This window comes from Haemorhous mexicanus, chromosome 1 (genome assembly GCF_027477595.1).
Source record: "Haemorhous mexicanus isolate bHaeMex1 chromosome 1, bHaeMex1.pri, whole genome shotgun sequence".
NCBI classification, from domain to species: Eukaryota; Metazoa; Chordata; class Aves; order Passeriformes; family Fringillidae; genus Haemorhous; species Haemorhous mexicanus.
The window spans coordinates 107,474,850-107,500,349 of record NC_082341.1 but is presented as its reverse complement, the minus strand read 5'-3'; the positions used below and the strand labels follow the sequence as shown (position 1 = coordinate 107,500,349).

At 36.6% G+C, this 25,500-nt stretch overlaps 1 protein-coding gene across 10 annotated transcripts in view; it reads left to right on the top strand.

Annotated features, from left to right (window-relative positions):
* PTPRM (protein tyrosine phosphatase receptor type M) overlaps positions 1-25,500 on the top strand; it is a 443,590-nt gene that overhangs the window by 372,134 nt on the left and 45,956 nt on the right. For all 10 annotated transcript variants that reach the window (XM_059858357.1, XM_059858382.1, XM_059858348.1 and 7 more), the window contains 3 exons: positions 8,846-8,933; positions 14,917-14,993; positions 17,781-17,817. In XM_059858357.1, coding sequence (XP_059714340.1) covers positions 8,846-8,933; positions 14,917-14,993; positions 17,781-17,817 — 202 coding nt within the window. The remainder of the gene's footprint in view (positions 1-8,845; positions 8,934-14,916; positions 14,994-17,780; positions 17,818-25,500) is intronic.

Sequence of the window (25,500 nt, the reverse complement as noted above, 5' to 3'; positions counted from 1 at the left end):
TTTAGTCAAATGCAGACATTTTCTTCTGGTGCCTGATTTTTTTTTGTATTCTTCTCCTCCCCCTCTCTGTCTCACTCTGAATTCTTCATTTTAATTTCCTTTTTTCTTTTCTTCTATTTGTTTTCTCTTTTTTGTTATATTTTAAACCAAATGCAAATTCTTGCCTTTACTGTAGGAGGAAAAAATCTGCAGTTTTTGCCTTCTTTTTTCACAGCACATTGTATCTTTATGCTCTACTTTAATAATATTTCATTAGCTCTTTGAAACCATTCCCTGGGGCAAGTTTTATTATTTGTAAAGTAAATTAAATATCAAAGTGCTAATGTTTAGGAGGAAAAATGGACTAGACTGAGAAAAAATATTTACATCTTTTATTAGCTTTTTGAATTAAAATTTAAAGTGCACAAAAAGATTCTAAATAATTTTCTCAAAGCTCTCAGGTACATAAAACCAGTTTTTAGAAACCATCTGCCTGCTAATATTCTGAGTACATGAAAAAAAATCTAGGAGTGATGTACCTCTGAGTTCTGAGTAGCATTGTGGAAGGAATGTTTTGCTTGGCAGAAAGGGACTTGGAAAATAGTTTCCTGAATAAATTGGAAATTAAAAACAAGAGGTGAAAAATCTGGTTATAATGGTACCTTGGAGACCTACATTAGCTCAAATTTAATGCCTCTGCTTTCATACAACATTTTAAGACACCTTTTTGTTTTGGCCTCATTGAAACCGTGCCATAGTACCCACAGTATTTTCTTTCTGTCCGAGTCCTTTGAGGTATTTACATGTTACCCTTCCAAAGATAGTGCAAAAAAGTCAATTTAGAATTTACCTTGCCTACACACTCAGTGGACTATAGGTGACCTGGAGTCCTGCCCCTTTTGTGTAAATCATAGAATCCCAGAATGGTTTAGATTTCAGGGAATGAAAAAGATCATCTGATTCCTTCCCTCCTGCCATGGTCAGGGACATCTCTCCCTAGTTGCTCAGAGCCCCATCCAACCTGGTCTTGAACTCTTCAAGGAATGGGGCATCTGCAACTTCTCTGATCTGGTGCCTCACCATTCTTGTAGTGAAGAAATACCTGTGTCCTGGTGGGTGGGATTTCTCATTAAGAAATAACTGACTCTGCACCATTTTTTACTCATGTGTGTACAACAAATGTGTGTAATTACATCCTTTGGAACAGCATAGGGAGGAAGCAAGGAGATGGTTCATGAATAATGATGCAGATAGTTTTGTTCACAAGAGGATAGATTGTGCCTTTGTGGGGGGTGGTCAAAGTCTTTCTCTGGTTTCCTATCAAAGCATAGAACTAGTTGGTATTCAGAGTAGCCTGTGTTCATTCACTTTATGTTTACAGACATTACAGTCATGAGTCTTGCTCAAGTTTGCACTCCTAATTACATGCTGGGTAAAAAAAAAAAAAATAAGGTGGGGAGGAATGGGAAGATAAGAAAACTCCACTTGCTGTACATGAAAAGTATTCATTAAATCCTCCAAAAGTAGGAAATTCATTTTCGTAAGAGGAAATAAGCACTGCTTGAGACCAACTTTATTTTCCTTTACACACAAGTAAAAAATAATCTATCCTGCACTTTAGTTACAGTACAAGTGTACATATTGTACCCAGAGGGTCCTTTCTATAAAAAAGGATCATGAAATCCTATCAGCATAATATATTTTTCTGCTGGAGATAAATCAGGAAGATTAATGACGTTAAGTTATTGCTGTCTAGTTTGCCAGGGAATAAGTTTCTAAATTAGAATTTTAATTGTATGCTTTATTGCAGTCCTCTTACTAATTCACCATATTTCTAAAATCTTTCCTTATACAGTAGTCTTAAAGAATTTTAAAGGAATAAAAGTAATAAAATTTTTATAACTTAAGTAGGTAAAATGGAAATGGTTCTGAAAGCCTATCAAAACTAGGTAATCTGTCAAATCTTCAGACTGCTCTGCTCTGCAGGATCTGTAAGGATACTATTCCTGCTGTTGAATATTACAGGTGAGTTTCAGGTATTATCTTCAGTGCTAGCAAGAAAATAAGTTGCACCAACAGATCTCATAAATAGGTTGGGTCAAATTATATGGAAAGTAATTCTTCATTAGTATTTAAGTAGTATTTAAGAAGTAATTCTTCATTAGTTACTACTAATTTAGTTATTACTAATTACAATTAGAAGTACTCTGTGACACACTGTTTTTCCAGCCTTGTCATGATTTAAGACCAAACGACAATTAGTTATTGGGAACTAAATGTACTAAGCTGCAAAAATATTTCAATCACCAATATGTGCAGTTTCACAAATCACACAGCTTCCGTTCCACAGGTGAGAACACATTCCAGGAAAGAATTTGAGTGAGTCTGTGTGGTGGTTCCACCATGCCACGTGTTCTCCTACAGGCTCTCAGGTCACCTCATCCCCTGGGTTCTTTGCCCAAGCAACTCTAGACACTGTCAAATATAGGACTAGGTATTAAAAAAAAACTTAATTCTTGATTGTCTTGTTCAAATGCTCTTAGCACCTAAAAAACAGCCTTCAGCATGGCTGGTACTCGTGACCTGCTATTCCTGTAGGCGTGCAACACCTTCACAATTTTCACAGTGTCTGACAAGTCACTTTCACTTAAGTTACTTCTCTGTTCTAGTGAGCTACTCTCTTGTCCTATAGTGTTAACTAAATTTCATGTGTATTTCCCAATGCTGTTGTCTACTAGTGCTAACTCATGATGAGTGGGTGCAAGTATCTGTGTCACTCATAGTACAATACTGAAGCAGTTTGATCATTTTGGTATGTTTTCTTTGTGCTGCTGTAGGTTGACTAGACTGCCCAGTTGTCCAGGGAGTAGCAAAGCCTGTGCCTTTAAAAATACAAACATATTATTGCACTGACTGAAAGGACTGCCTCCTAAAAGTGGAAACACCAATGCAATCACAGAGTTAGTACCCGATTTTGTCTTACCTGTGTTGTTTTAGTCCTTGTTTTGAAATCCGAGTGTTAAGGCATGCTGCAGTTAGTCAGTGGAGGAGGTAATAGTTCCCCTTCCATTTCAACATTTAATGTAGGCAGTGAGTATGATGTTTAGTCTCAAAAGACCAGAAGGACTTTTGCTTTCCTACTCTTCTTCTCATGTGTAATGCAGACTAACCTAAATTCACCTGAGAAAGAAAAGATTGTTTCCTTCCTCTGGCTATGCAAACCCTTGAGTGGGTGTTTCTGGGTTTTTGAACATCAGTTCAAGGAGGAACAACCACATGAAGGAGCATTGGGAACAATATCAGAGAGGTGCTGTATGTCAGACTATTAACTCTGTATCTGCTTTAAAACTGATCTGCGTCTTACCTCTCACGGACAGAAAACCTTACGTAAACTATCAGCCTAATTTTGCCAGAAAAATCTGAACACAGCAAGGGAGTTTTAACAATAACTTCAATATATTCTATTTGCTACAGTCTTTATTGGGCTTTGGGGTTTTTTCCTTCTGTGTTCAGACTTGGGCTGCAGTAACACACCAGTAAGTGCTTTATAGCTTCTGAAGGCAGTTTACATTGATGAGATAGATTTTCACATTGGTTCTTGCAACAGACACTTTTCAAGGGCAGGCACAGTAAAATGTTTTTTTAAATTCTATTATTTGAAAACTGGACATCATTCTCAGTGATTGAAGCTGACAGAGAAGGTAAAGCTGATGGTGAATATATTCTCTAGTGGCAGGCTGTCATCCACCGGTGCTCTCAGTGACCAAAGAAATGACTGAAGTAGGAAGAGCTGCTTGCATCCTGGGGCTTGCCATCACTGAAATCATTTGCCACTGCTCACAAACACTTGGGGCAATCTATTACCTACAGGTGATGCATTTTCAATGAAAGCTTCCCTCAAAGTGACTGGCAGATTTCTTTTAACATAACTTTTAACATAACTTTCAGGGATCCTTTTTAATTCCTTGATAGTCTAAATACTGAGTTATCAACAAACAGAACTTGATTTCAATTTTCTGTTTCAAAAACCAAAACAGTTAATGTTGCTAAGTCACAAGAATATCCTCATATGCCAGATATTTACCGGATTCTGAACCCTGATAATCCAATGAACTGACAGATTTACTGTACTCACAAATCTTGCAATGTTCATTAAATGAGCCTGAAGATCCTTGTCCTCCAAACAGTTATTTACTTGCTTTTGCTTAAATGTGTATTTACTAGGGTTTGTAAATACAAAGAGTCTAATATGACCCTAAGATCTTTACTCAGACTTTAATTTTTTTCCCATCTGTAAGCTCCACATATAAAATGGACACAGCATTAGTGTTAAACTAGTGATGAATCTTCACTATCAAATTCAGGGCGTTTTAGGCATCTAATTTAGCTGCAACTGAAAGGGTTATTGTAGAAATATAAGTTTCTTCTCTAGCTAATTGAGTTTAGACAAGAACCTCCATTGGGATCACTGTTAGTTATCTGGTCTGGCTTTAAGTAGACAGTGTACATAACTCTCTGCATGTAACTTAAAAGCAAATCCAGAGGTATTTATAACTGGATACATCAAATTGCCAGTGTTGTTAAAATACATCGTAATCTGGTTATTTAGAAATGGCAATGGGAAATTAATGTTACCAGTGAAGAAACTCAAGAGTCAGTAGAGAAAATCAGATACCATAAAGACCAATACATTTAAAAACAAATCCAGAGGTCAAACTTAGGTCTGTTACACAGTGCAATAGCATGTCTTTGTACCTAAAAATAATAGTCTTGCTTATTAAGTAGGCAGAGAGAGATTTATGATATCCTTGACTTCTCATTTCTTTACATAAGAGTTTGCATTTTGTAAATGACATCGTAAGAGACTATACTGTTGTCACCTAGCAACTACAAAGGGTTTTTTGGAAAAGTTACTGCTTGGTTTTTGACTAATAATAAAAATAGTAATTCCACACCTTACATTTGTAGACCTTAAAGCACTTAGAAAGATGTATTTTTTTAAAGTATCCTTATCTGGAAACATGAAATCTAGGATAGAAGGTGTGTTGGCAAAGATGACAGTCAACAGAGATACAGATTTTATTCTGAAGATCTTACCCCGTTCTCCACATTCCAGCCTCTTCAAACTGTACTTTTATATAGGTCCTTTCCAATTTTTTTTGCCTTATGAATTTTAAATTAGGAAAGGGAATAATCTAAAAAATCTGTATTTGCAATGATTATCTCCCCTTCTCATTTGAGATATTGCAGTTATTTTCTAGTCTGAGGGTCACAGTGAATTAGCCCTCGGCAAATATTTAATTTTTTAATGGTAAGCACTACAGTATTGAGTGAAAGCACGTGAAAGTATCACATTCATCCTAAGATGATCCTGCTCCTGCATCACTGACCAGTTTCCATGTTGCATATAAAGCAGTTCTCTGTAATTAATTTTTCTTCAGAAAGTGTTTTTATCCTAATTATTGTAATATTTTCTACTAACAGAATGGCAGCTGACATGCATACTGAAATGTCTGCTGTAACAACAGCTGGCTTGAAGAGCATTTTATTTTTCAAGAAGATCATGGAGGCTGGGTAGCCAGGGTTCTGTGTGATTTCAAGCTGAAGAAATACTTATTTTAAATTATTTGAGAAATGTCCTATCCTCATTTTCAGTTCTCCATTGCCCTTGCCACGCATTTGGTGGAGTGAAGCTGTTTGGGGGCCATACTTCTTCCTAACAATCCACAATTTTAAGAAACTTGTAAGGATGAATTAGAATGAATAGCCACAAAGATAATGTGTGGGCTGCTGTGCAGCAGCATCCCTGGAGAGTGATATGTCAGAAAAGAGATTTAAAAAATTTCTGTAATGAAACGTGTATTTCTCACAAGTAAGGAAAGATCTTGACAGATCATCTGTTATGAAATATCTGCTCTGTTCTTTACTTGTGGGACAAATGAGATTTCTCCTTACAATACATTGTGGATTATCATTCTGTTGCAGTTTGTGTAATTGCAGCACATGGGGAATTTAGGAAATGACACTCTAGCTGTCTTTTACAATAACTGGGTTTTTTTATGCTTTTGCACTGTAATACCTCTTCCTTCAATTATCTTTGCTGTACTCTTCTTCACTGTAATACCAGTGTGTATCCCAAAATGAATTAAAAAGAAAAATGGATATACATAAATTATGTCTTATTGTCCCCATGTGATAAGTTTTATTTCATTCACTAATTTATTGATAAAAACTCAGAAATAAATATCTGAAGTCCTTTTTCTGTAATATATTTTTAATAAAGAAAGTGAAGTCAGTAAGCAGTAGCTGGAAATGTAAATCTGTTTCCTGGTCTTTGCTGTTGTGTGATGTTTGAGATATAGATAGATAGATAGATAGATAGATAGATAGATAGATAGATAGATAGATAGATAGATAGATATGTGTTCTAAAGAACAAAATTATCTTTGTTGCAGATAAATTTTTAGAAGATGGATTATCTGTAAGGCTCATTAAAGTTATCATTATTTTCAGAAGTTCCAAACACTTGGGAGAAGTAGAACTTGCACATTGCATCTGAGACATAGACAAGTTTCCAAAAGTTTCCAAAGTACATTGCCTGCTGTATTTCTTCCCTGAATTCAGCACCATCTAAATCTTTCCCAGTTGCCTCCAGAGATTTACTTTATCCAATTGGTTTAAAGCAATTTTGTAAAAGTTCATTAGTGGGACAGAGAGAAGCAAGATGTCTCTTGGAGAATATTTGGGTCTTCCATATTTTAAGGTGTAGGCTCAGAAGCTGTGTCAGCAGGACTCTTTCTCTGTAACAGCACATGTGATGCTTACTGAATTAAACTCAAAACCACTTGCTGGGTACTGTCTTACGGATCAATTCTGTGCATTAGTCTCAAGGAGAAAGACTGTAAAAAACCAAAAATTTTCAGTAGTCTCCTTAGCTGTCTGAAATGGGAAATCCACATCAAATTTTAGATCAAATGAATTGTTCGTTTGTTGTGTCTTTGGAGCTTTGCTGCTGACCGTTTCCATTTCTACTTTGCCTTTAACCATATTTAATTGTTCATCACCCAGCGTTGTCTGAGAGTCTGAACTTTGCAAGAAATTGAGACATAGATCTTTGCCCACGGAGAGTCATTCCTTATGCAGTTTGGTCAAATTACTAGAAAAGTAATTACCATCCAGCCTGAGTTGAGTGCGCTCTAGAGTGGGAGGGCCTGCTTGCTTTAGATGCCCCTGGCAAATCTGTAATCAGATAACGATTGACGCCTTTTTGGCAAAGAGCCCCAAAGCTGTAAATCATCTTGGGATTCACTGGGTTACACTTCTCTATCCTGGTAGCAATCATTGTTTCTCAGAGTTGTACCCAATGATGGTATGTTATGAGTAAGGAAAAATTTATTTGTGTTAGTGGGTTTTAATGATTTAAGTTTCCAAACCATTAAAAATTTTCAAAGGAAGTGTGAAAAGATGAAGGAAAAACAAATTGAAGCCACTGACAAGGCTTACGGTTTTCTGGAGTTATTATTTATAAACGTTTTAGAAGTAGTCCATGTATGCCCAGGAATTTAGATCATAAATTGGAAACCAGTACTCTAGGAAACTTGTGGAAAGAATAGCCATTTTAGAGGCTGAATGCCCTTGTGTTCTATTGACTTCAGCAAGAGATCAAGGGTTTGGTTTGACTTTTATCCTCTTTGTTATTGGAAATCATTGGGATTCTAAAAACACCTTTTTTTAAATTTGAGGGCAAAAGACAGTAGATGATTTTATGGGCATTATCTGTTTTAAAACACTCAGAATGTCTTGAGATCTTGCAAGAGATAGAAACTTTGCAGTGTTTTCTCTATTTAGTGTGGTACAAAAGATTTGATCTACTGATCATTCTAGTAAAAAGATGAAAACATGAATTAGGACTGGTCATAATAATGATCTAATTCCAGTAGTTTGCTTGGCAACAAAGTATTTAGAACAAGATTAATATTTCAATACAAAATATTAAAATGTATCTGCATCATATGACTTATGCATACAGTGCATAAATTAGGAGATTGTGCAACTGCTCTTTTACACCACAGAAAGCACAGGACATATAGGGCATAACAACTTGCTTGCTGCCCTTTTGGCAGCTTCTGTGTTTTATTAATGTAAAATAAACTTTTAGCACCTTTACCTTTCTTATTTACATGAGATTTACTAGCTAAAGGATAGCAGTTTGTTGAATATGAGATTATCTTTTTCACAAAATCACATTGATTTTATTCTCTGAGAAAATGATCATTGTGATGATGGTGTAAATTGTGTTTAAGAGAAAAAAAAGACATGTGCTAGTTGAATCCATGGTTTTTTAAATGCCTGTATATATTTTGATCCACGAGGTCATCTGTCAGCAAGTGATATGTCAAAAATAAAACATATTTTATTGTATCAGTACAGCCTGTAATTTCTACACTCATATCAGTACAGCCTGTAATTTCTACACTCAAATACTGGAGTAGCTCCAACACTGATGATGAAGCTCCTTCAGCTTCACATGTGTGTATGAGAACTATACAGGGAATCTGGATAGCTCAAGTGAAGGACTCTCAGTGTTGCAAGAAAGCAGATTTGGAAAGGTTTAATAGCACTTCACTTGCAAATAATTCTTCTTGCTATTACACAGATAATCTTATGTCAAATTTTAAGTAACATCTGGAGCTATGCATAAATACCATTTGAACAGGAAACTCGTATTTTTACTCAATAAGTGAATCATTTAAATGACATTTTAACACCAGTGCCCACAAGTACTGTTTGCCTTTGTCTTTCATTTAGCCATAAGGTAACTGTTGCTGCATGCTTTTTTTAATGTCACTTTCTTTCCTTTTTTTAGAGTTTCTTTGAAGGACAGTCTGCACCATGGGATTCAGCTAAGAAAGATGAGAACAGAATGAAAAATAGATATGGGAATATCATTGCATGTGAGTGTTGGCAGCATAATTGTGCACTTTGTTAACTTCCGTTCAGATCTGGCTAAGAATGACCACCAGCCTGTGCTTGCATCAGGCTTGTATTCCTTTTCCCTAAGTAGAAAATAAAAATGAGGGAAAATGTTTCTATTTTATTTCTTGAGAAAAGTGTCAGGTTTAATGCATTTTGCCAACTGCCCTTCTGTCTACCTTCCCTCCTGTGATCAGTGTTTGGCTAATGGAGAACAACACCTTCAACCACTACTCAGCTCTAACAGGTCCTAAACTGCTCCTGCCAGCTTAGCACAAGACTACCCACATCAAAACCTTGGTATTAGGTTCTGGGTATTTTAGGAGCTGACAGTACTGGTGCTTAAGAGTTCCACAGTAACAGAGACAGCTATCCTGGCTTATGCTAGACAGACTCCAAGGAAAAAAGATAGCCTTTATGTTTTACTTTAAAATTCCAGGCTTAAAAAGGATTAGACACACTAATAATCAAATAACTTGAGGAGCTGATAACATGCTTTGGTGAGTGACCCCTCACAAGATTTATGACTCCATAAATCTTGCGTTACGAGAGTTCCAAAGCATTGGGGCTAGAGATGTTGCACGTGAACGTGGAGGCAGGAAATAGGTCAAGTTCAGTAAAATTATATTATTTACACATTGCTCTTGTTGCACTTAAAGGTAGGTTCTCAGTGTGTATGTAGAAGATGACCCTTTCCCTGTTTTTTAACTTTAAAATCTAAATTTAAGATGTGGAGTGTATGTGTTTTTAACAGCCAGCCAGATACCCATGAGCAGGTATAAGCAGAGAAATAAGCAGCTGTCACCTTGTTTTGTAAGCATGAAAATGAAGAGTGGTGTTTAAGGAAGGATCGTTTAATGATACTGCTGAGTTCAGAAATCATACAGAACCCAGCAGAGGAGAATAAGCCATGCTGATTGTCTGAACATTTGGAGGACCTTTGGAAGGAGTATGTTGTGCATATTTGCACTAACTTCAGCACCTATCCTAGGTGTTTGTCCTGGCACATAACTGCCTAGGTTTCCTCATCAGTGAACCACATGGACTTGACAGAGAGAAGGACAGGTCCTCTAGAGAGAGGGTTCTGAAACAGAGCCCATTTGTATGCTTCTGAATCTCCACCTCGGGAGGTCCTCTGTGCAGTGCATGTGTAGCAAGTCTGGAGAGAGCAGCTCCCAGCTTAGTGACCTACAGTAAGTGCTGTGAATAGGGCCCAGCTGGGCTGAGACTGTCTGCAAAGAGAAAGCAGCTCTGTAGCTTGCTGCAGAATGAGAACCCACAGGAAATGCAGATGGAGGCAGAGGCAAAGTAAGCAAGAGATGATCTGCCACATGGTTTTGAGTGGATGTGAAAGTATTGCTGAGTATTTTGGATGTACACTGTGCTATATACTGAAAAAGGAAATTAAATCTTCTAGACAAATGTGATTCTCATGATGGGCTGGTGCATATGCAAATACAAATAAGTTATCTACATAGGGTTTTGCTTATTTCCCTCCAAGCAATATTTAATGTATAAAAAACTTGTTATTTTGTGAGGATGTAGGATTATATGAGTAACAGCTTATCAGTTGAGTAAAAATATCAAAGATAAGAAATACATAGCAGTTTAGCGCTTATTCTTGCTTTATGAATTTTTTTTCCAGTCCAAGCCTATTACAATAGATGTTCTCTTGTAGTCAGGTTTCGTGTGTCACTCCCATCTTTTAATGTCATGTTAGACATTGTCTTAAACTTTGACACCCTTTGGTTGAAAAAAGTTAGAAAATTGTTAGTGCTTTACGTCTGAGGTAATCAAGTGATGAACAGCCAAGGGACAACACATAAAAGATATTAGATACACAAATCAATGACAATTACAAGTGATACTGAAGGCTTTCTAAGAGGCGAAATATAACTCAGGACATTTAGATCCCAATTTACTTGAAATGTCCTCAGTATTTAGCAGAGGGAGAGAGTTGGATGGAGTTTTTATCAATAACACTTGCTGCTTATGTGGCTGTGAAAACAAAGACAACTCAAATTAAAATTAAGATCTACTAGAATTAAAGGCAGTATCTTAAAAGAAAAGCTGAAACTACCCACAGTTTGTCTTTCAATTTGTCATTTGTTGTTGTTAAATATGTGTATGCAAATGGAGTAGTTAACTTTTTAATTATTTTATGTGGTTTTCTCCTGGATAAATAATTGCATTTCTCAGAGTTTGAGGGTACAATTTGAATGGTCTACTTTTGAAAATTTGTCCCAGATAATTGTATCAAGTATATGCTTCAGCTTAAAAGCATTTTAATACATTGCTCTTTTATGCTATGTTCAAACACTTAAAAATGCAGTGGTTTAGATGCCACTAACTATGGGTACATGATTATAATGAAATGTATATTTTTTTCTGCATAGCATATTTTTTTCTATCATTTGCCCTCTTTATTTTAATTTTTCCCAAGATACTAATGTTATATTATTGCTTGTAGTCATTATTGTTCTCAGAGGGAGCTAAAACAATAGCAACAAGCATCCAGCATTGCAGGAGCTTGTCAAAATTCTAGTATGCTTTATGTTACCCAAGTGATGTGCATTTAATTGACTACAGGTGTGCCCTGCCCACTTTATGACAATGGCTACAAAAAGTTGAATCATGATCACAGTCCAGTCACCCACAGAAAAAAAAATGTTTTTTCCTTACTGAACGAAAAAACCTTCATGTTTTTTCATTACAAACTATACCCAGCATGAATCTACTAAATGAATCTTTCATCACCTAAGAAAAATTATGTTTCTGCCATAACTGTGTGGGGTTAGGCATGAATTTTGGTAAAATTTATTTGTTTTTTCTCCAGAGAGATCTTGAGGGAATGAGAGGGCTTCTGTATTTATTTTTACCTAACTCAATATTGACTAAATGAGAAGAGAGTATTGATCACAGCTTTTAAAAGCAGCTAAAGATTTTAGGTGAGACATTTATAAAAGGTTTGATTTGCAGAGAATCGGGAGTACATGTCCAAGAAAGGGTCATTGGCTGGGCATGCTAATCAACCAGGTGCTCCAGGGGCTTGTTAGAGATCACAGTCTGCAGGCTGGCATATGCATGTTGTAGGTAACATGAGGTGAGAGAGAATAAAATGCTTATATTTGTTAGCTAATACCATATTCCACAAAGACAAATTTATCCTAAGATACATAGTTTTAAAAGCTTAAGTGATCAGTGGAAAGTGAAATTAGATCTCCCAATGGAAGGGTATCAAAATAACAAGATGGAAAAGAGAGTATTTAAAAGCTGCGTAAATTGTCAAGAGCAGCTGAAGTATAAAGGAAAAAAATGCCTTAAAAATATAGACAGTTAATCTAGAGACTATTTAAGAATCAACACACGTGTTGAAGAATATGGCTTGTGTACCTCTTAGTTTTAAATCTGCTTGACAGAAGCACAGCCCAGACACAGTAACATTTCTTTGTGTTGACATAAGGATTTTTTTCAATTTAACAAGTGTTGCCATGCAGTAAGGAGTTAACTTGGGTACTCAAAGCAATAAAAAAAGGGAGTCACTCGACTTCCACTGCAAATAAATGGGTATTGGACAGTCCATTACCTCTAGAATTCCCAGAAACTTAGCTGAGAATGCAGTACTAAAAAAAATTCACATGGGAAAAGAAACAGGAAAGAGATGATATGAAGACATAGGTATAAGGTAACTTCTTTATTTTGCTTAATCCAAAGCAAGAGTTATTGCAAGAAAAGTAACAAAATAGTGGAAATGTAAGGAAAAGAAACTGCATATTATTCAATTGCATAAATCAGCCAAATAACAGGAAGTTACATTTTAAAGATGTTTCTTACAGGAAAATCTAAGCTTGTTTTTTCCAATATGGAACTCATTTCTAGTGATCAGATAGGGGTTTCAGTTACCTAAATATAGACATGTGATGCCATTTCAGGTGGCCTGGGACATCTGTGCAAGACCAACGAATGCAGCGCAGTAAATCCAAAAGATGTCTTATTCCATAGTGGCAGCTGAAAGCTAGGCAGCATATCCTGGTGGCTTTATAAAGTGCCATGAGATGTTTTGTGCTTAGACAACTGAACCTTGCCCTCTGTAATTCAAGAAATGCAAAAGTATAGATCCTTACCTGCCTGAGTTGTCCTGGTGAGAATGCCTGTAAGGCAACAAAATGATGAAAATATAGATGAAGATACACCACGAGTCCAAGCAAGCTTGACTTCTGAATCTGCTGAATTGAGCAGAAGTTGGATCAGGTCCCAAAACTGTAAAAGCAGCAGGCGTGGCTGGAGCTTAGAAAGTTTCTTAGTGTCTTTCTTAAGTAAGATGGATTTTTAGGATTAAGGTCCTGTGAGCCAAACCCCTGTTCTGAAGAAACTGATAAATAGCTTAATTAAGCATAGAATAGCAAAGCACTTGGATAAGCATACCTTGGTAGAGTCAGACAAGCAGGGGTTATGTGATGGAAAGTCACAGCTCCATAGATTTTTATTCTTGGAAAAGTGAATAAAAAGGCTGACCTGATTAACATAACTGATTCAAATATTCCAGCATGTTTGAAAACCTCATTCTTGAAGACTGTTGAATGAAAAAATTCCAAGAAAATAGCGATGGAAGACCTGTGTGGAACCTGGAGACAGAATTTTAATTCATTTTGATTTACTGTGTTTGGGGTTGTAGCGTGCACTTTCTCTCTCCCTAGGGAATCCCAGGGAAATAAATGAGGCTCTGAGATCTCTATTTCCTATGACTTGGAGCGTAAGAGGAAGGGGGAAAGAATTCACCTCAGCCAGTTTCTCTCTTGACTTGTAATTCTAAAACAACGTTATTTTGAGAAGCACTTGCCCTGGACTTCCTCCACCATAATGTGGGCCAAAATTATGCTACTTTTAATGAAGTTGGGTTTTTAAGCCACTTATGTTACTTCATTTATTTTCTATCTTTTAGGAATTTTAAAGCTTCAGAACTAGCTGTTCAGAACACGGGTGGCAAGTTTTGGGTGTTTTAATGATTATTTACATTTACAGCACAATAATGACCATCATGAAGGTCTAACCTCAGCTGCAAGTAATATTAGCTCAGCAGGCAGGCAACAAAACAATAATACACAGGTATCTAATTAGCAAGAGTACCTCATAAACAAGGCAGCAAGAAAGTAGCTGGTTATCATCTCTCCATCCTTGAGATCCTACCCTCAGATTGTTTTATCTGCAACTTGTGCAACATTCTGAAAAAGCCATTGTTGGTGGTTGCTTTTGAACTAAGAGAGTTAAGAGGAGCTTACAAAGTCTCCAAGAACAAGGAGTCCTGCCAGCCTACAGATATTCTTGTGCAGAGTGGAAACTAGCCTCTAGCAATTCCTATATCATAGAGAAGATGAGGCAGCTGTCATGAGATGAATTCATGCCATGATGTTTCAGATTGGAATTTAGAAAATAAAGTTGGAAGTGTTTTCACAGTCCTGGATAGATGCAGATGACCACAATGGAGCAAAATTCAGTGACGAAGCCATTGTCTTACTGCTTGGGTTTTGCCATTACTATGATTTGCTTTCTCTTTTACTGAAGAGATAATGAGTTTCCTTCAAAAACTGTGAGGTGGCATTATGTCTTGAATGACTTCAGCTCCTCCTCAGTACTGGCAGAAGCATTTCCAAATGAATAAACCTTTGGCAACTTAATGTTATTTTGTTGACAAAAGCAGGGGGTCAAGGCAAAAGTGATAATTGTAATGGGTTTTGCATTATAAGATTTAAGAAATTCGTACTGAAAACCAGAGGGGTTTTGGAAAGCCTGTGAATGACTGAAATGAGAATTAAATGTAGATACAGTTTTACACGTCCAGCACAATAAGCATGAACTTGCAATTGCTAAGGTTTTAGTTTGACTGTAAAGGAATATTTTGATTAGTCCTGTGTTACTGGATGTGCCTTTAATTACTTTTTTTCCTGTCCATTGTTCCCTTTTCAGATGATCATTCTCGGGTGAGATTGCAGCCTATTGAAGGAGAAACAAGTTCCGATTACATCAATGGGAATTATATCGATGTGCGTATCCTGGTGTAGTCAACAAGCCTAATGTTGTGTTCAGTCAAAGAGGGAACTCTTATTATTCTCACATTATTCACAATTTGTAATAGATACCACAGCTAATAACAGCTGCTAACGTTGTTTAGCACTGGAGAGTGCTATCTTTGGAAGCTAGGTGTGCACTAAAGGAAGAGAAAAGCCTCAAAGGTTTGTCAGTCAGGGAATGAAATGAGTCATTTCCTCCAACTGCCACTAGACTGAATCCTTGCCAGGAACACTGTATGGCTACTTTGCCTGCTGGTGCTTATATGGGCTAGCAAAATGTTATTTTCACTTTCTGTCAACAGCTTGGCATCATTCCACATTTAAAAGAAAGCTGTTTGCATATTAATGTGACAAAACTCCATAATGCCTAATGCAGAGATTTGCAGTCTCTTGTCATCTCTGCACTTTTAAGTCGCCTTCAAAGTATATTCTGCAGCTGTTAACCAGTATTTCTAATGCAAGCAAGACATTTCATTAAATATGTAGGCTGTTTAATTATTGAAAGTGGCTTCTTTGTTCATTCTGCATCATGTTAACTTAATGTTTTACATTAAAATAAATTCTTTAAGAGACAAGGTGTTTCTGGTTGAAAGAATGAGTGCAAAAGTAGAATTGAAAATCATTAAAAAGCCAATATTATTTATCTAAAGCCACAAGTCTATGGATAGCAAAGTTAGTAATTTTACTGTTTACATGGAGTGCTAGATGTTAGGCTAAGTAAAAACAATTGCTACTTCATAGGAAACTGTGCTTGCTAAAGATTTTTTGTTCAGCAGTTACATCTTTGGAAAATGGTGTCAGATTTTGCAGTTCAAATTTAATTACTAGTATGAAACAGAAATGTAACAGATACTTTTTTCTCAGAATGTGGAGGAACTAGCTATATAAGAAAAGTAGGTACTTCAGTTGTAACAATATGAAGTCTGAGGAAACTTTCTGAAGAAATCTGTTGTTACTGATGTTTATAAGCACATTCAAGAATCATTAGACTAAGCTCAGATTTCTGCTCAGTCCCTTGCTGTTTGAAAGAATAGCACAGTCACCAAGTAGTGAAGGCACATATGGAAATATATTTAGTTAGATGCCACACTAATCTCTGAAGGGAGTAATCTGTCATGAAAGGAAAGAGAGAGTTCACACTGGGGACTTAGATCTAAATTCACTTTCACATTTCCTCCAGCATTCACAATTGTTCTCATTTTAGGCTAGTAGTATGTTCTTGTGTCAGATTTAGATCTTACTCTAAAATATTATGAGGTATGAGAAATAAAGATTCATATAAAATGCTGATAGATATCTGCATAGAAACTTTTTTCTTTTTTTTCTTTTTTTTCTTTTTTTTTTTTTCTTTTTTTTTTTTTTTTTTTTTTTTTTTTGCTGATGGGGTACAAAAGGATGGAGAGAATGTGGCCCTTTCTAGCCTCAGCAGATGGCTTCATGGCAAAGCCTGGAGGACTGCAGGCATCCTCCAAAGACAACTCTGCCACAAAACACAGCATGTTTGTTTATAATCTTGCCAGTCAGGTTTCCATTGGAAACACTGTTTTTTCTACTACAGAAGCAGCTTTAATTTTGCTCTTGCATGCAGCTATTACTGCAGTTGTCGTGCTGTCAGTATAACACATTAATAAGGGAACGGCTCCATCATAGACACAATGGTTCTGATGTATTTATTCCCATGATTTTTTTCACTGGGATATGGAAGTGTTTGATCCCAGGCACTAAAGGTAACACATAGCAGGAAAAAAACCCCACTCTGTAGCTCTCCGAACACTTCTCAGTTCACAGACTTCCAAATTTTGCTTCAGTGTCATGTAAATAAATCAATTCTGTAACTCATGTTATTCTTTCTCTAATATTTAAAGTATCTTCAGTTGTTTTGATTCTTTCCCACCTTGTATCACTGCATTTCCCCTTGCTCTTTCACAAAGAAATTGCAATGGCATGTGTACTGCAGCCTTAAGTTCTTCCTGCTGATAACTGACAATGCATCATAACTATTATTCAAATATTTACACTCCTGCAACTGGATTGATCAGCATACTGGTGCATGATCTAAACATTTGGTGACTCCCATCACATCAGAAATTCAAATACTATAAAAATGTTATCATTAAATTTTGGCAACATTTTCCATGTTGCAAAGTATGCATAGAGTATTGGTCTTTATTGCTTGGCCAACTTGTGATTAAGCTGCTCTTGTCATCAGAGTTGTATTGTGTTCTTCATGAAAAAGTATGTTCATACCAAATGATTTAATCAAAGAACTTATCATCCTTTTTACTGTTGAGAAATGAAACATAAACAAATCACCATGGTCAGAGTGAACACCATGCCCTCCTGCCTTCCCCAGGCTGAATGCAAATCTGACATTTTTTTACTGTTTAAAAAGGGATAGGCTTTGCAGTCAAGAGCAATAGGTGAAGGAATATCTCAGACTCTATGAGCACATGGTGCCATTAACTGCTAGAGAGGATTTCAAGCAGGTCATTCTCAGCAGAGCCAACAAGGGACTGAAAGAATATATTACTTCTGGCCCCTAATGTACAAGGCTGCAACTTAAGTATTTTGTAGAAAACACATTTCCTTTTGTTTCCCTTCTCACTTGCCGTTCCCCAACTGAAAAGAACTTTTGCATCTAATACATTATTTGTATTGTTGTGACATTTACTGAATACTATCCTAAATGAAGTTTCACTCATAGGAACATGGCCAAGGTGCAAATTGCTGATTTTTTTTTTTCCTTTCAATTTATTCTAGGGTTATCATAGACCAAATCACTACATTGCTACACAAGGTAAGTTTATCACCCTTTCCTTCCAGTTATGTGGGGCTAAGAGGTTTCGGTACTTGGATTGCAGTTTATTCTCTCTAACATGAATTCTTGCCACAGTCAACATCCAGGGTAGAGTCGGCTCAATCACTTAGGTAGAAGCAAGGAAACTGAATTATTACAAAATTTTCAGGTATTTCAAGTGAGCAGTCCTTTACCTTTGTGTTAAAACAGGTTTTGAGTAAAGAAGCTAAATGCATCCTTTTTCAAAGAAGTTCCTCAGCATTTTGTTACTCATGAAAAAAGAAATGAGTCATGGTGAAATGTTTTGTACCTGTTCAGAGAAACAACAGTGTCATGAAAATGTATGTTCTCTTAACTGTTCAATGGTAACTAGACTCCAGGTCCTTAAAATACAAAACTCTTTAGCTAGCAGCTTTTGGTAGAGGACCAAAACACATCTAAACACTGGTAGGAGGATCCATCACGAGGTTCTGCAGAGACAGTTTTACAGCAAGCAGTTTTAAATGCTTGCTCGAGAAAAAGAGCCTATTCTTTTATCAATACACAAATTAATTTTCAATTTGTACTTGTCTTCAAAGACATAATTCTTGCTTTCTGATGCAGTCCTTATTTATTTTTTTGGTCAAGTTCAGAGCTGGAACAAATGGGAAGAATGAGTCTTCTGTGACTGTTTAGTCATAATATTGAACAATATGCCAATCTCCTGCCTATGCTTCGATAGCGTGTGTGAAAATATGACTGCTCCTCCACTGATTGGAGGGAATCTCTTGTGTAATAGGTAGTCTGTGACAGAGCTTCCTGAATCTGCTCATGGATCTGAGAAAGCTGAGGTCCACCCACAGATGTTATTTCAACCTTTTAAGGGATCCATTTGGAATACTGAGTATAATATGCTCAGAATAATCTTAACATGTCTTGGATTTAGAGCTCACAAACTTTTTTATGGTTTTTTATCAAAGCAAATAAAATGTTGGCCATGTCAAATAAGGCATCTTGCAGTGATTTAAGTTGTTTCTTCAGTTTCCCAGAGTCTCCTGCCTCCAGTCCCCACTTAAACCAGTGGGAGGTTTTGTATCTATACGTTGCTGTATGTCAGCTCTCCACAGTCTCAAATGTGGTGCTGCTTCATGTCAGATGACAGACGAGCAGGGCACAGATGGTATTTCCAGAACCATTTCACTAGTGTCAACATTACACTTCTAGACCAGAGTTTTATACTTCCAGAATTTGTGATCTCTGAATATGAGCCATGTAAATGTGCTTCATCTTCCCCTTCTGCTGCCCACCCACCATGTTCCTTAGCCCATAGTCTCTACAGACAAGCCACCAGCATGGTTTCAACCAGATAGGAAGACAGGAACAAAAATGCAGCATTTGATATATTGATTATGGACTTTTACACCATCCTCTTCAAAGAAGAAATGGTTTGTTCCATGTAACATTTACCTAATGATGTTATTATTCTTCACTTTTAATTGAAGCCTAAAATAAAAAGATGGCCTTTAACTTGTAGTTTGCATTAAGTTTTCATCAGGAAGTTAACCAGAAGATCTCCCAGATATCTTTCTCATAGGCCCCCATTTAAAGTTTAAATACTGTTTTATCACAATATTATTGTAATTTATCATCATTTTTATTACAATCATCATAATACTTGAATAGCAAATACCAAGCTTGAAGTTTTGTACTTTCAGGACTTAAAACCAAGTATGTAATTATATTTGAATAATGTGCTGAAGGTCTGTTTACCAGATCCACCAGCAAGTCCCATGTTTTTTTCCTCATATGGTGTCAAGAGAATAAGAGGAGTAGAAACTAATGTTCTTCCAAGATGCAAAGGTTATATGACTGATGCAGCTGTCAATTTTGGGGGTGGGTAACATCAATGTCTTCTGTGTAGGTGCAGCTAAGTGCACATGGGGATGCCTAACCCCTTCCTCCCATGGTGTAATGAGTAATAAAAAGATTCTCTGAAGAATGTAAAATTAATTCGAAAGTAAGCATGCAATTTACAGCAAGCTCAAAATTATCTGGCTGTGATGTTTTTGTGGTTTACATCTTCAACATTTTACTTTTCAAAGTCGGTTGGAAAGCGGGTTTGTACCTCTAGTTTGTAGGAATGAAGAGCACTGATCTCGTAAGTTTGTGTGTTCTGTCTGGTTCTGTCTGTGACCTGATGAAGAATCATGAGAAAGTTTATATTCCCTCCTCTATTTCAGCTTTCCCATCATCACAATAGGGTTAAAAATACTCTTCTGCTTTTCATGGTTCTCTGCCACATCCTGATACATGCAGTTGTTTAATGACTAGTTAGTGTTACTCTCCAGTATCCAGGCTTCCTGACAAAGCACACTTCCAGTAAGATGCAGTCTCTGTGTTTTGTAAAGGTGATAAAGTAACTGGGAATAATCTCCAGACCTCCTTAGGACTCAGCATTAACTATGAAAGAAACACATTTGTTTCACATGTCAGACTATGCCTCTGTGTGTTCCAGGGAAATAGTCACAGCACCAAGCTTGCCAGAGTTCAAGCAGCATTTGGGCACTGCAAATGCCAAAAAAACCACTCTCAGGCACATGGTGGGATTCTTGGGCTGATGTATGCAGGGCCAGGAGTTGGACTTGATGATCCTTGTAGGTGCCAGGATACTTTATGATTCTGTTCTAGGTCAGCCTTAGTAACAAGCATGTCATGTGCCGCAGCTTGCACTGTGGCCAGCGATGTTCATGTTCTGTTTTACAACACACTCTCATCAGGTATGTAAGAACACATCAGTGCAGCACAATAGTTAAGCTGCATGTTTAATTCCCTTGATATCTACTTCTCATCAATCTTTAAATAACTTTTCTCATCTTCCCTTTTCTCCTCCACGGCAGCTTTCACAGGTGCACATGCCTATTGTTCTTTGAAGGAAAATATCATTATGTGAGTCAGTTTTAAATCTCTGAGGAGTTAGAATGATTGATATTTAATTTTCCTATGGTCTTAAGCTGCATTCAACATATCAAGTGTTAATGAGCAAATATAATTGTTTGAAGTGAAGAAGTGGCAAATTTAATCAGTTTGTAATAGACTACCAATCTGCTTTTAACAGAGCTGGGAGTTGCCTAATCACCTGTTTATTGAAGTGTTACTGTCTTCCATACTAACCAGAGTCTGATGTGCAGACTGGTAGCTTTCCACCTTGGCATTCACTGCTGCTACCTTGAATTAGGGATGAAAGTGTTTTTTAAAAGAATTTCTTAATGGAGGCTTTCTCAACTAAATATCAAAAATTATTTTACTTCAGCTTTTAAGAGTAATACATTCAGAGTGTGCAATTTCAATTACTAAATTAATATCAATTTTCCTTTATGTGATAAGTATAATGTGAATGGTAGACTGAATTTACAGCTAATAAAGACTTTTGGTGATCTGCTGTAATTGGCATCAACAGATGGGATCTGCACCTGAGTCACCATGATTAAAAAGAATCCCTTGTCAAAAGCCAGCATATTGGGTCATGCAGAACCAGCAGGCTGGTGCAATTTAAAACTCATTATTTTGCTTTATATATCCCTTGTTCCCATAGATATAATTCTTCTTTGTATAGTGGAATATTGAGCTCTTGTATGATCTGCTCAATTTACTGGCAGCTAAGAGTTATTTTTTTACAGGAGTTAGGTAATCAATGAATTCTAACCTGGTCCTTCCGTGAGAGCATTAGGTTGAATATCTGTACAGTGCTTATTCTTACCCACAGTGCTGGATATTCTGACTGTTGTATGACTTTTGATCTAGCATGTCTCACCTTGATTACTGAGCAGGAAAAAAATAATTGGCTTTATACTTATTTGTTCTGTGTCTCCTGAAGCTCAGGTAGTTTACTGAGCTATGTTGTAGCTTCTTTTAGTGAGTCTCTGTCAAGGGTTTTGGATGCTTCCTCCTCCACAGCACCAGCAGCTGTAAATGATGAGTGACAAATGAATGTTAGCACAGTTCTACAGCATCGCTCATGGCCATTTCCACCAGGGCAGGTTTTCAAGCAGGTCAGTCGTGTGAAACAGCAGATATCTCACATGCAGGATGCATGTCTTTCTATATAAAATATGTTCTTTTGTGCATCTCAGACTTTTGAATGCTCCCCACAGTTCAGATTGTCTCTGCTTTCTGCAGCGTGCAGAGCAGCTGGATCTGAGATGTTTTGTGGAAACACTTCAGAGCATATCTTAATGACTGTAAAAAGTTACTAATAAAAATAAAGCAATTTTAGATACAATGTTACAGTGTAGCCTTTCAGCCTCTTTTTTATCCTCTGTATCCAGTTGTAAAGCAGATGCAAAATTGCTTTCTATATTGCTTATTATGAAGACAGACATCAAGCCAAGTTTCAGTCTGGAGGACGTTTTAGGTATAAGTTAGAAACTTTTGAAAATAAATATTTACAAGAAAAATGTTTACAGTCTTCACTACCAACAGCATAACGTTGCCTCTCTAATAACCCCTTTCATATTCCTTCTCTTTTCTGCAAAATGCTTGTCTTTCTTCCACACACAACTCTGTGTGCTGTGTGAACATTTTAATAAGGGTTTTCAGAAACAAAAACACATTTTCTTTCAAACTGAAACTTCCCTTTTAGGCATCTGAAGCAGAAATAGTGCATTAAATAACAATACTCTTAACTTCCTTGGCATGTTTTTTTGGTTTTATGTTGCAAAAAGTTGTCACAACTACAGCAGTGTGGAAGCTTCACACTTCTCTTTACAAAGAAACTTTTTCTTCTGTGGTTTTAGCCTTCAGATGAATAATAACATGTGAAATTACTTCAGGGAGAATTAAATAACAGCAAGGCAAAATAGTTGTCCACAATTTTTCAGTTCCATAGATGCTGTCATTTTTTTGCAGGATGTGGGACTGAAAATAACCAGGCTGTTTTCCTGATATATATACTAAGTGATTGAATTCTATGTACCTGTATTAATCTTGGAGGTTCAACTGGTTTTGCTGCTGTTCTCTACTTCTTAATCTTCAAAACATTAGAAAAGTGGTTGAAGCCATCTGTCTTCAGTCAGAGATATGAGCCCATTCTCAGCCCCCCTTTGGAAAGGTGAGGCTTTATAGAACCAAGTTCACCTGTTTTGCAGTAGTGGTGTCAAATGAAAAAGTTACTTTTTGCCCCTACTTAAACACATACAGAGGTAATAGATCCTTTATATGTGAAAGTGACATCTGTGGGTGATATTGTGAAGCCATATGGTAAATCCACCTTAGCTCACTTGCTACCATTACCCACCAAAGACTCATGATTAATATCATGTTTGAGTATCTGTTAAAAATTTGTACTTTTACTGGTGTTGAGGACAAAAAAAACAGTGTGTACTAAGAACTAGTAACCATCAAAGTCAATGCTTTTTACAAGTTACCACTTTGTGGTGCATGAGAATATCAGAGTTTCTCTCTGCCTCTTCATTTGTAATATGAGGATTTAGTGATAACTGTCAGAGAGCTGTCTTTCACCATTTTTGTGATTTCTGTATTTTTCTGTCTTTGTCATAATCAGCTATGTGGTAGTTTTATATGTGCAGGGAATGAGACACCCCATTCAGGTGGAAGGCTGTAAATGCAGAGCTAGCATGGTTTTCTGATACAAAGTTGACTTAGACTTTGTTGCAGGGTTTCATTTCCCTGGATCTTGTGTACAGACCAAGTGAAATAGGAGCAGTGTTAGAAAACTGCTGAAAAGTTCATTGCTAGGTGAAGGCATTTGCATTTTTCATGTGTGTGTCTACATTTTGCCTATAATACATGCCCACCTTTCATATACCTCTGGAAGTTCTTTGAAAGTACAAACAAGCTGTAGATATTATATAAATAATTATTTAATATTTATTTGCCAATATAAATTCCAAAATCCCATGCAGGCTGTTCTTTCACTTGCTTGTCAATGTGACTTGTGAAACCAGTTTGAGAAAATGATGATTTTTCTGTAGTCCATTGTCAAAGCCACAGAGGAAGAAAAAGCAGTTCTTCCTATCCTCTTCCCACACAGACTGAGCTGCAGTAAATCAGACATAAAGGACTTCAGAGCATATATAAATCCCTGTCTCAAAGACAAGATCTTGGTTTGATTTCTGTGTTGTGAAAACCAGACTAGAAAAGTTACAACAGATCTTTGCATATCCGAATAAAGAAGTAAGAGAAATGAGAGTCTTCAGTAAATAATTAGGGGCAAATAAGGCAAAAGGAAAGTGTTTCTTGGTTGTAATGTAGAAAATAGAAGATTGTGTGAAAAGCAGTATATTTGTCCTCTTAAAAAATATGTAACTTAAAACACATTCTGTAAACAGGGAAATTGTCATCTTTCTGAAACTCAAGATCTGAGCACACTGTCCTTGTGAACCAAAGACTTTCAGAAAATAACATTAAAAGGTGACCATCTATTAGTGTTGCTCTGACTAATTGGCTATATTATGCACTAGAATCCATTTTTTGTTCAAGGAAGATATATGCAGCATCAGCTGTACAAATTCACCTGCATGTCTGTATTTCAGAGGAAGGCAAATTATGAAAAGCTGATGTGTCATGAGAAGTTTTCCATCTTTGACAAAAAATCTGTCATAAATTGGGCTTAGTGGGGGGAGTACCTAGCACCCAGAGGTGCTAGACAGAGTCCTGTTAGCACACCTGTAATCAGTGAAGCCTAGTGCTAAAGCAGAAAACAGGCCAAGAAATGTAGTTTTTCAGAAAAATCACATAGTCAGGGCATCTTTTTTCTGTGAAGTTTATTTACCAGATGGTCTTCAGCAGTCTGGAGGAAGAAGGCTTTTGGTCGTCTCATCTCCTAGATGAGTAGTGTGACAAATTTACAAAAAAAGTAGTGTGGCAAATTTACAAAAAAAAAATGTATTTCAGAAACAAATGTATCAAGAAGCAAATAAACTGGGGTGGGGTTTTTTTTGGTTTTTTGATGGTTTTGGGTGGTTTGGGGTTTTTTGGAGAGTTGGGGGTTTTTTTGTGGGTTTTTTTGGTCTATTGTTTTTGGTTTGATTTGGTTTTTTGTCTTGTAACCATATCCAAATCTTTGAAGTCTGTCGTCTTTTCTCTCTTTTAAATCCTCTGGTGGCAACTGAAATCTCTATATTGATGTGGCCACCTATGCACAGGACAGTCCAGGTGATTTTGAAGCACTGCCTTTGAAAACAAAAAAAGATACAGGCTTATCAAATTAATTTCTTTCCCTGTCCATCTGTATTCTTCCATGCAGTTGCATATTCAGATGTAGACTGGAGATTCCCTCTGCTGTTTCTAAATCTCATTCTGTTGCAAACATGTTCATGTATCGTGTCTATACTGAGCACAAATATACTTGGCATGTTAGAATGGTATTCCTTGTTTACAGTGTACATCAAATACTGCAGTCTCCCATAAAATATAATGGAAAAACAGAATTAAAACATTAACATTGCCCTTTCCTACTCGAAGTGGTGAAAGTAACCAGGTGGTCCCCAAAAATAACAACAAATTATAGTGCTGAGTTTTTGGTTACACAGATTTGGTTTTTAATCATAATTATTTTGACTTTGAAGAGAAAAAAATATCATTTTAAAAGATCAAATAACATCTGTTTTTAATTACTTTTATACATATCTTGATCTGACTAACAGTTGTTTGATACTGACTATTTCTCTGAGGAAGAAATAAATA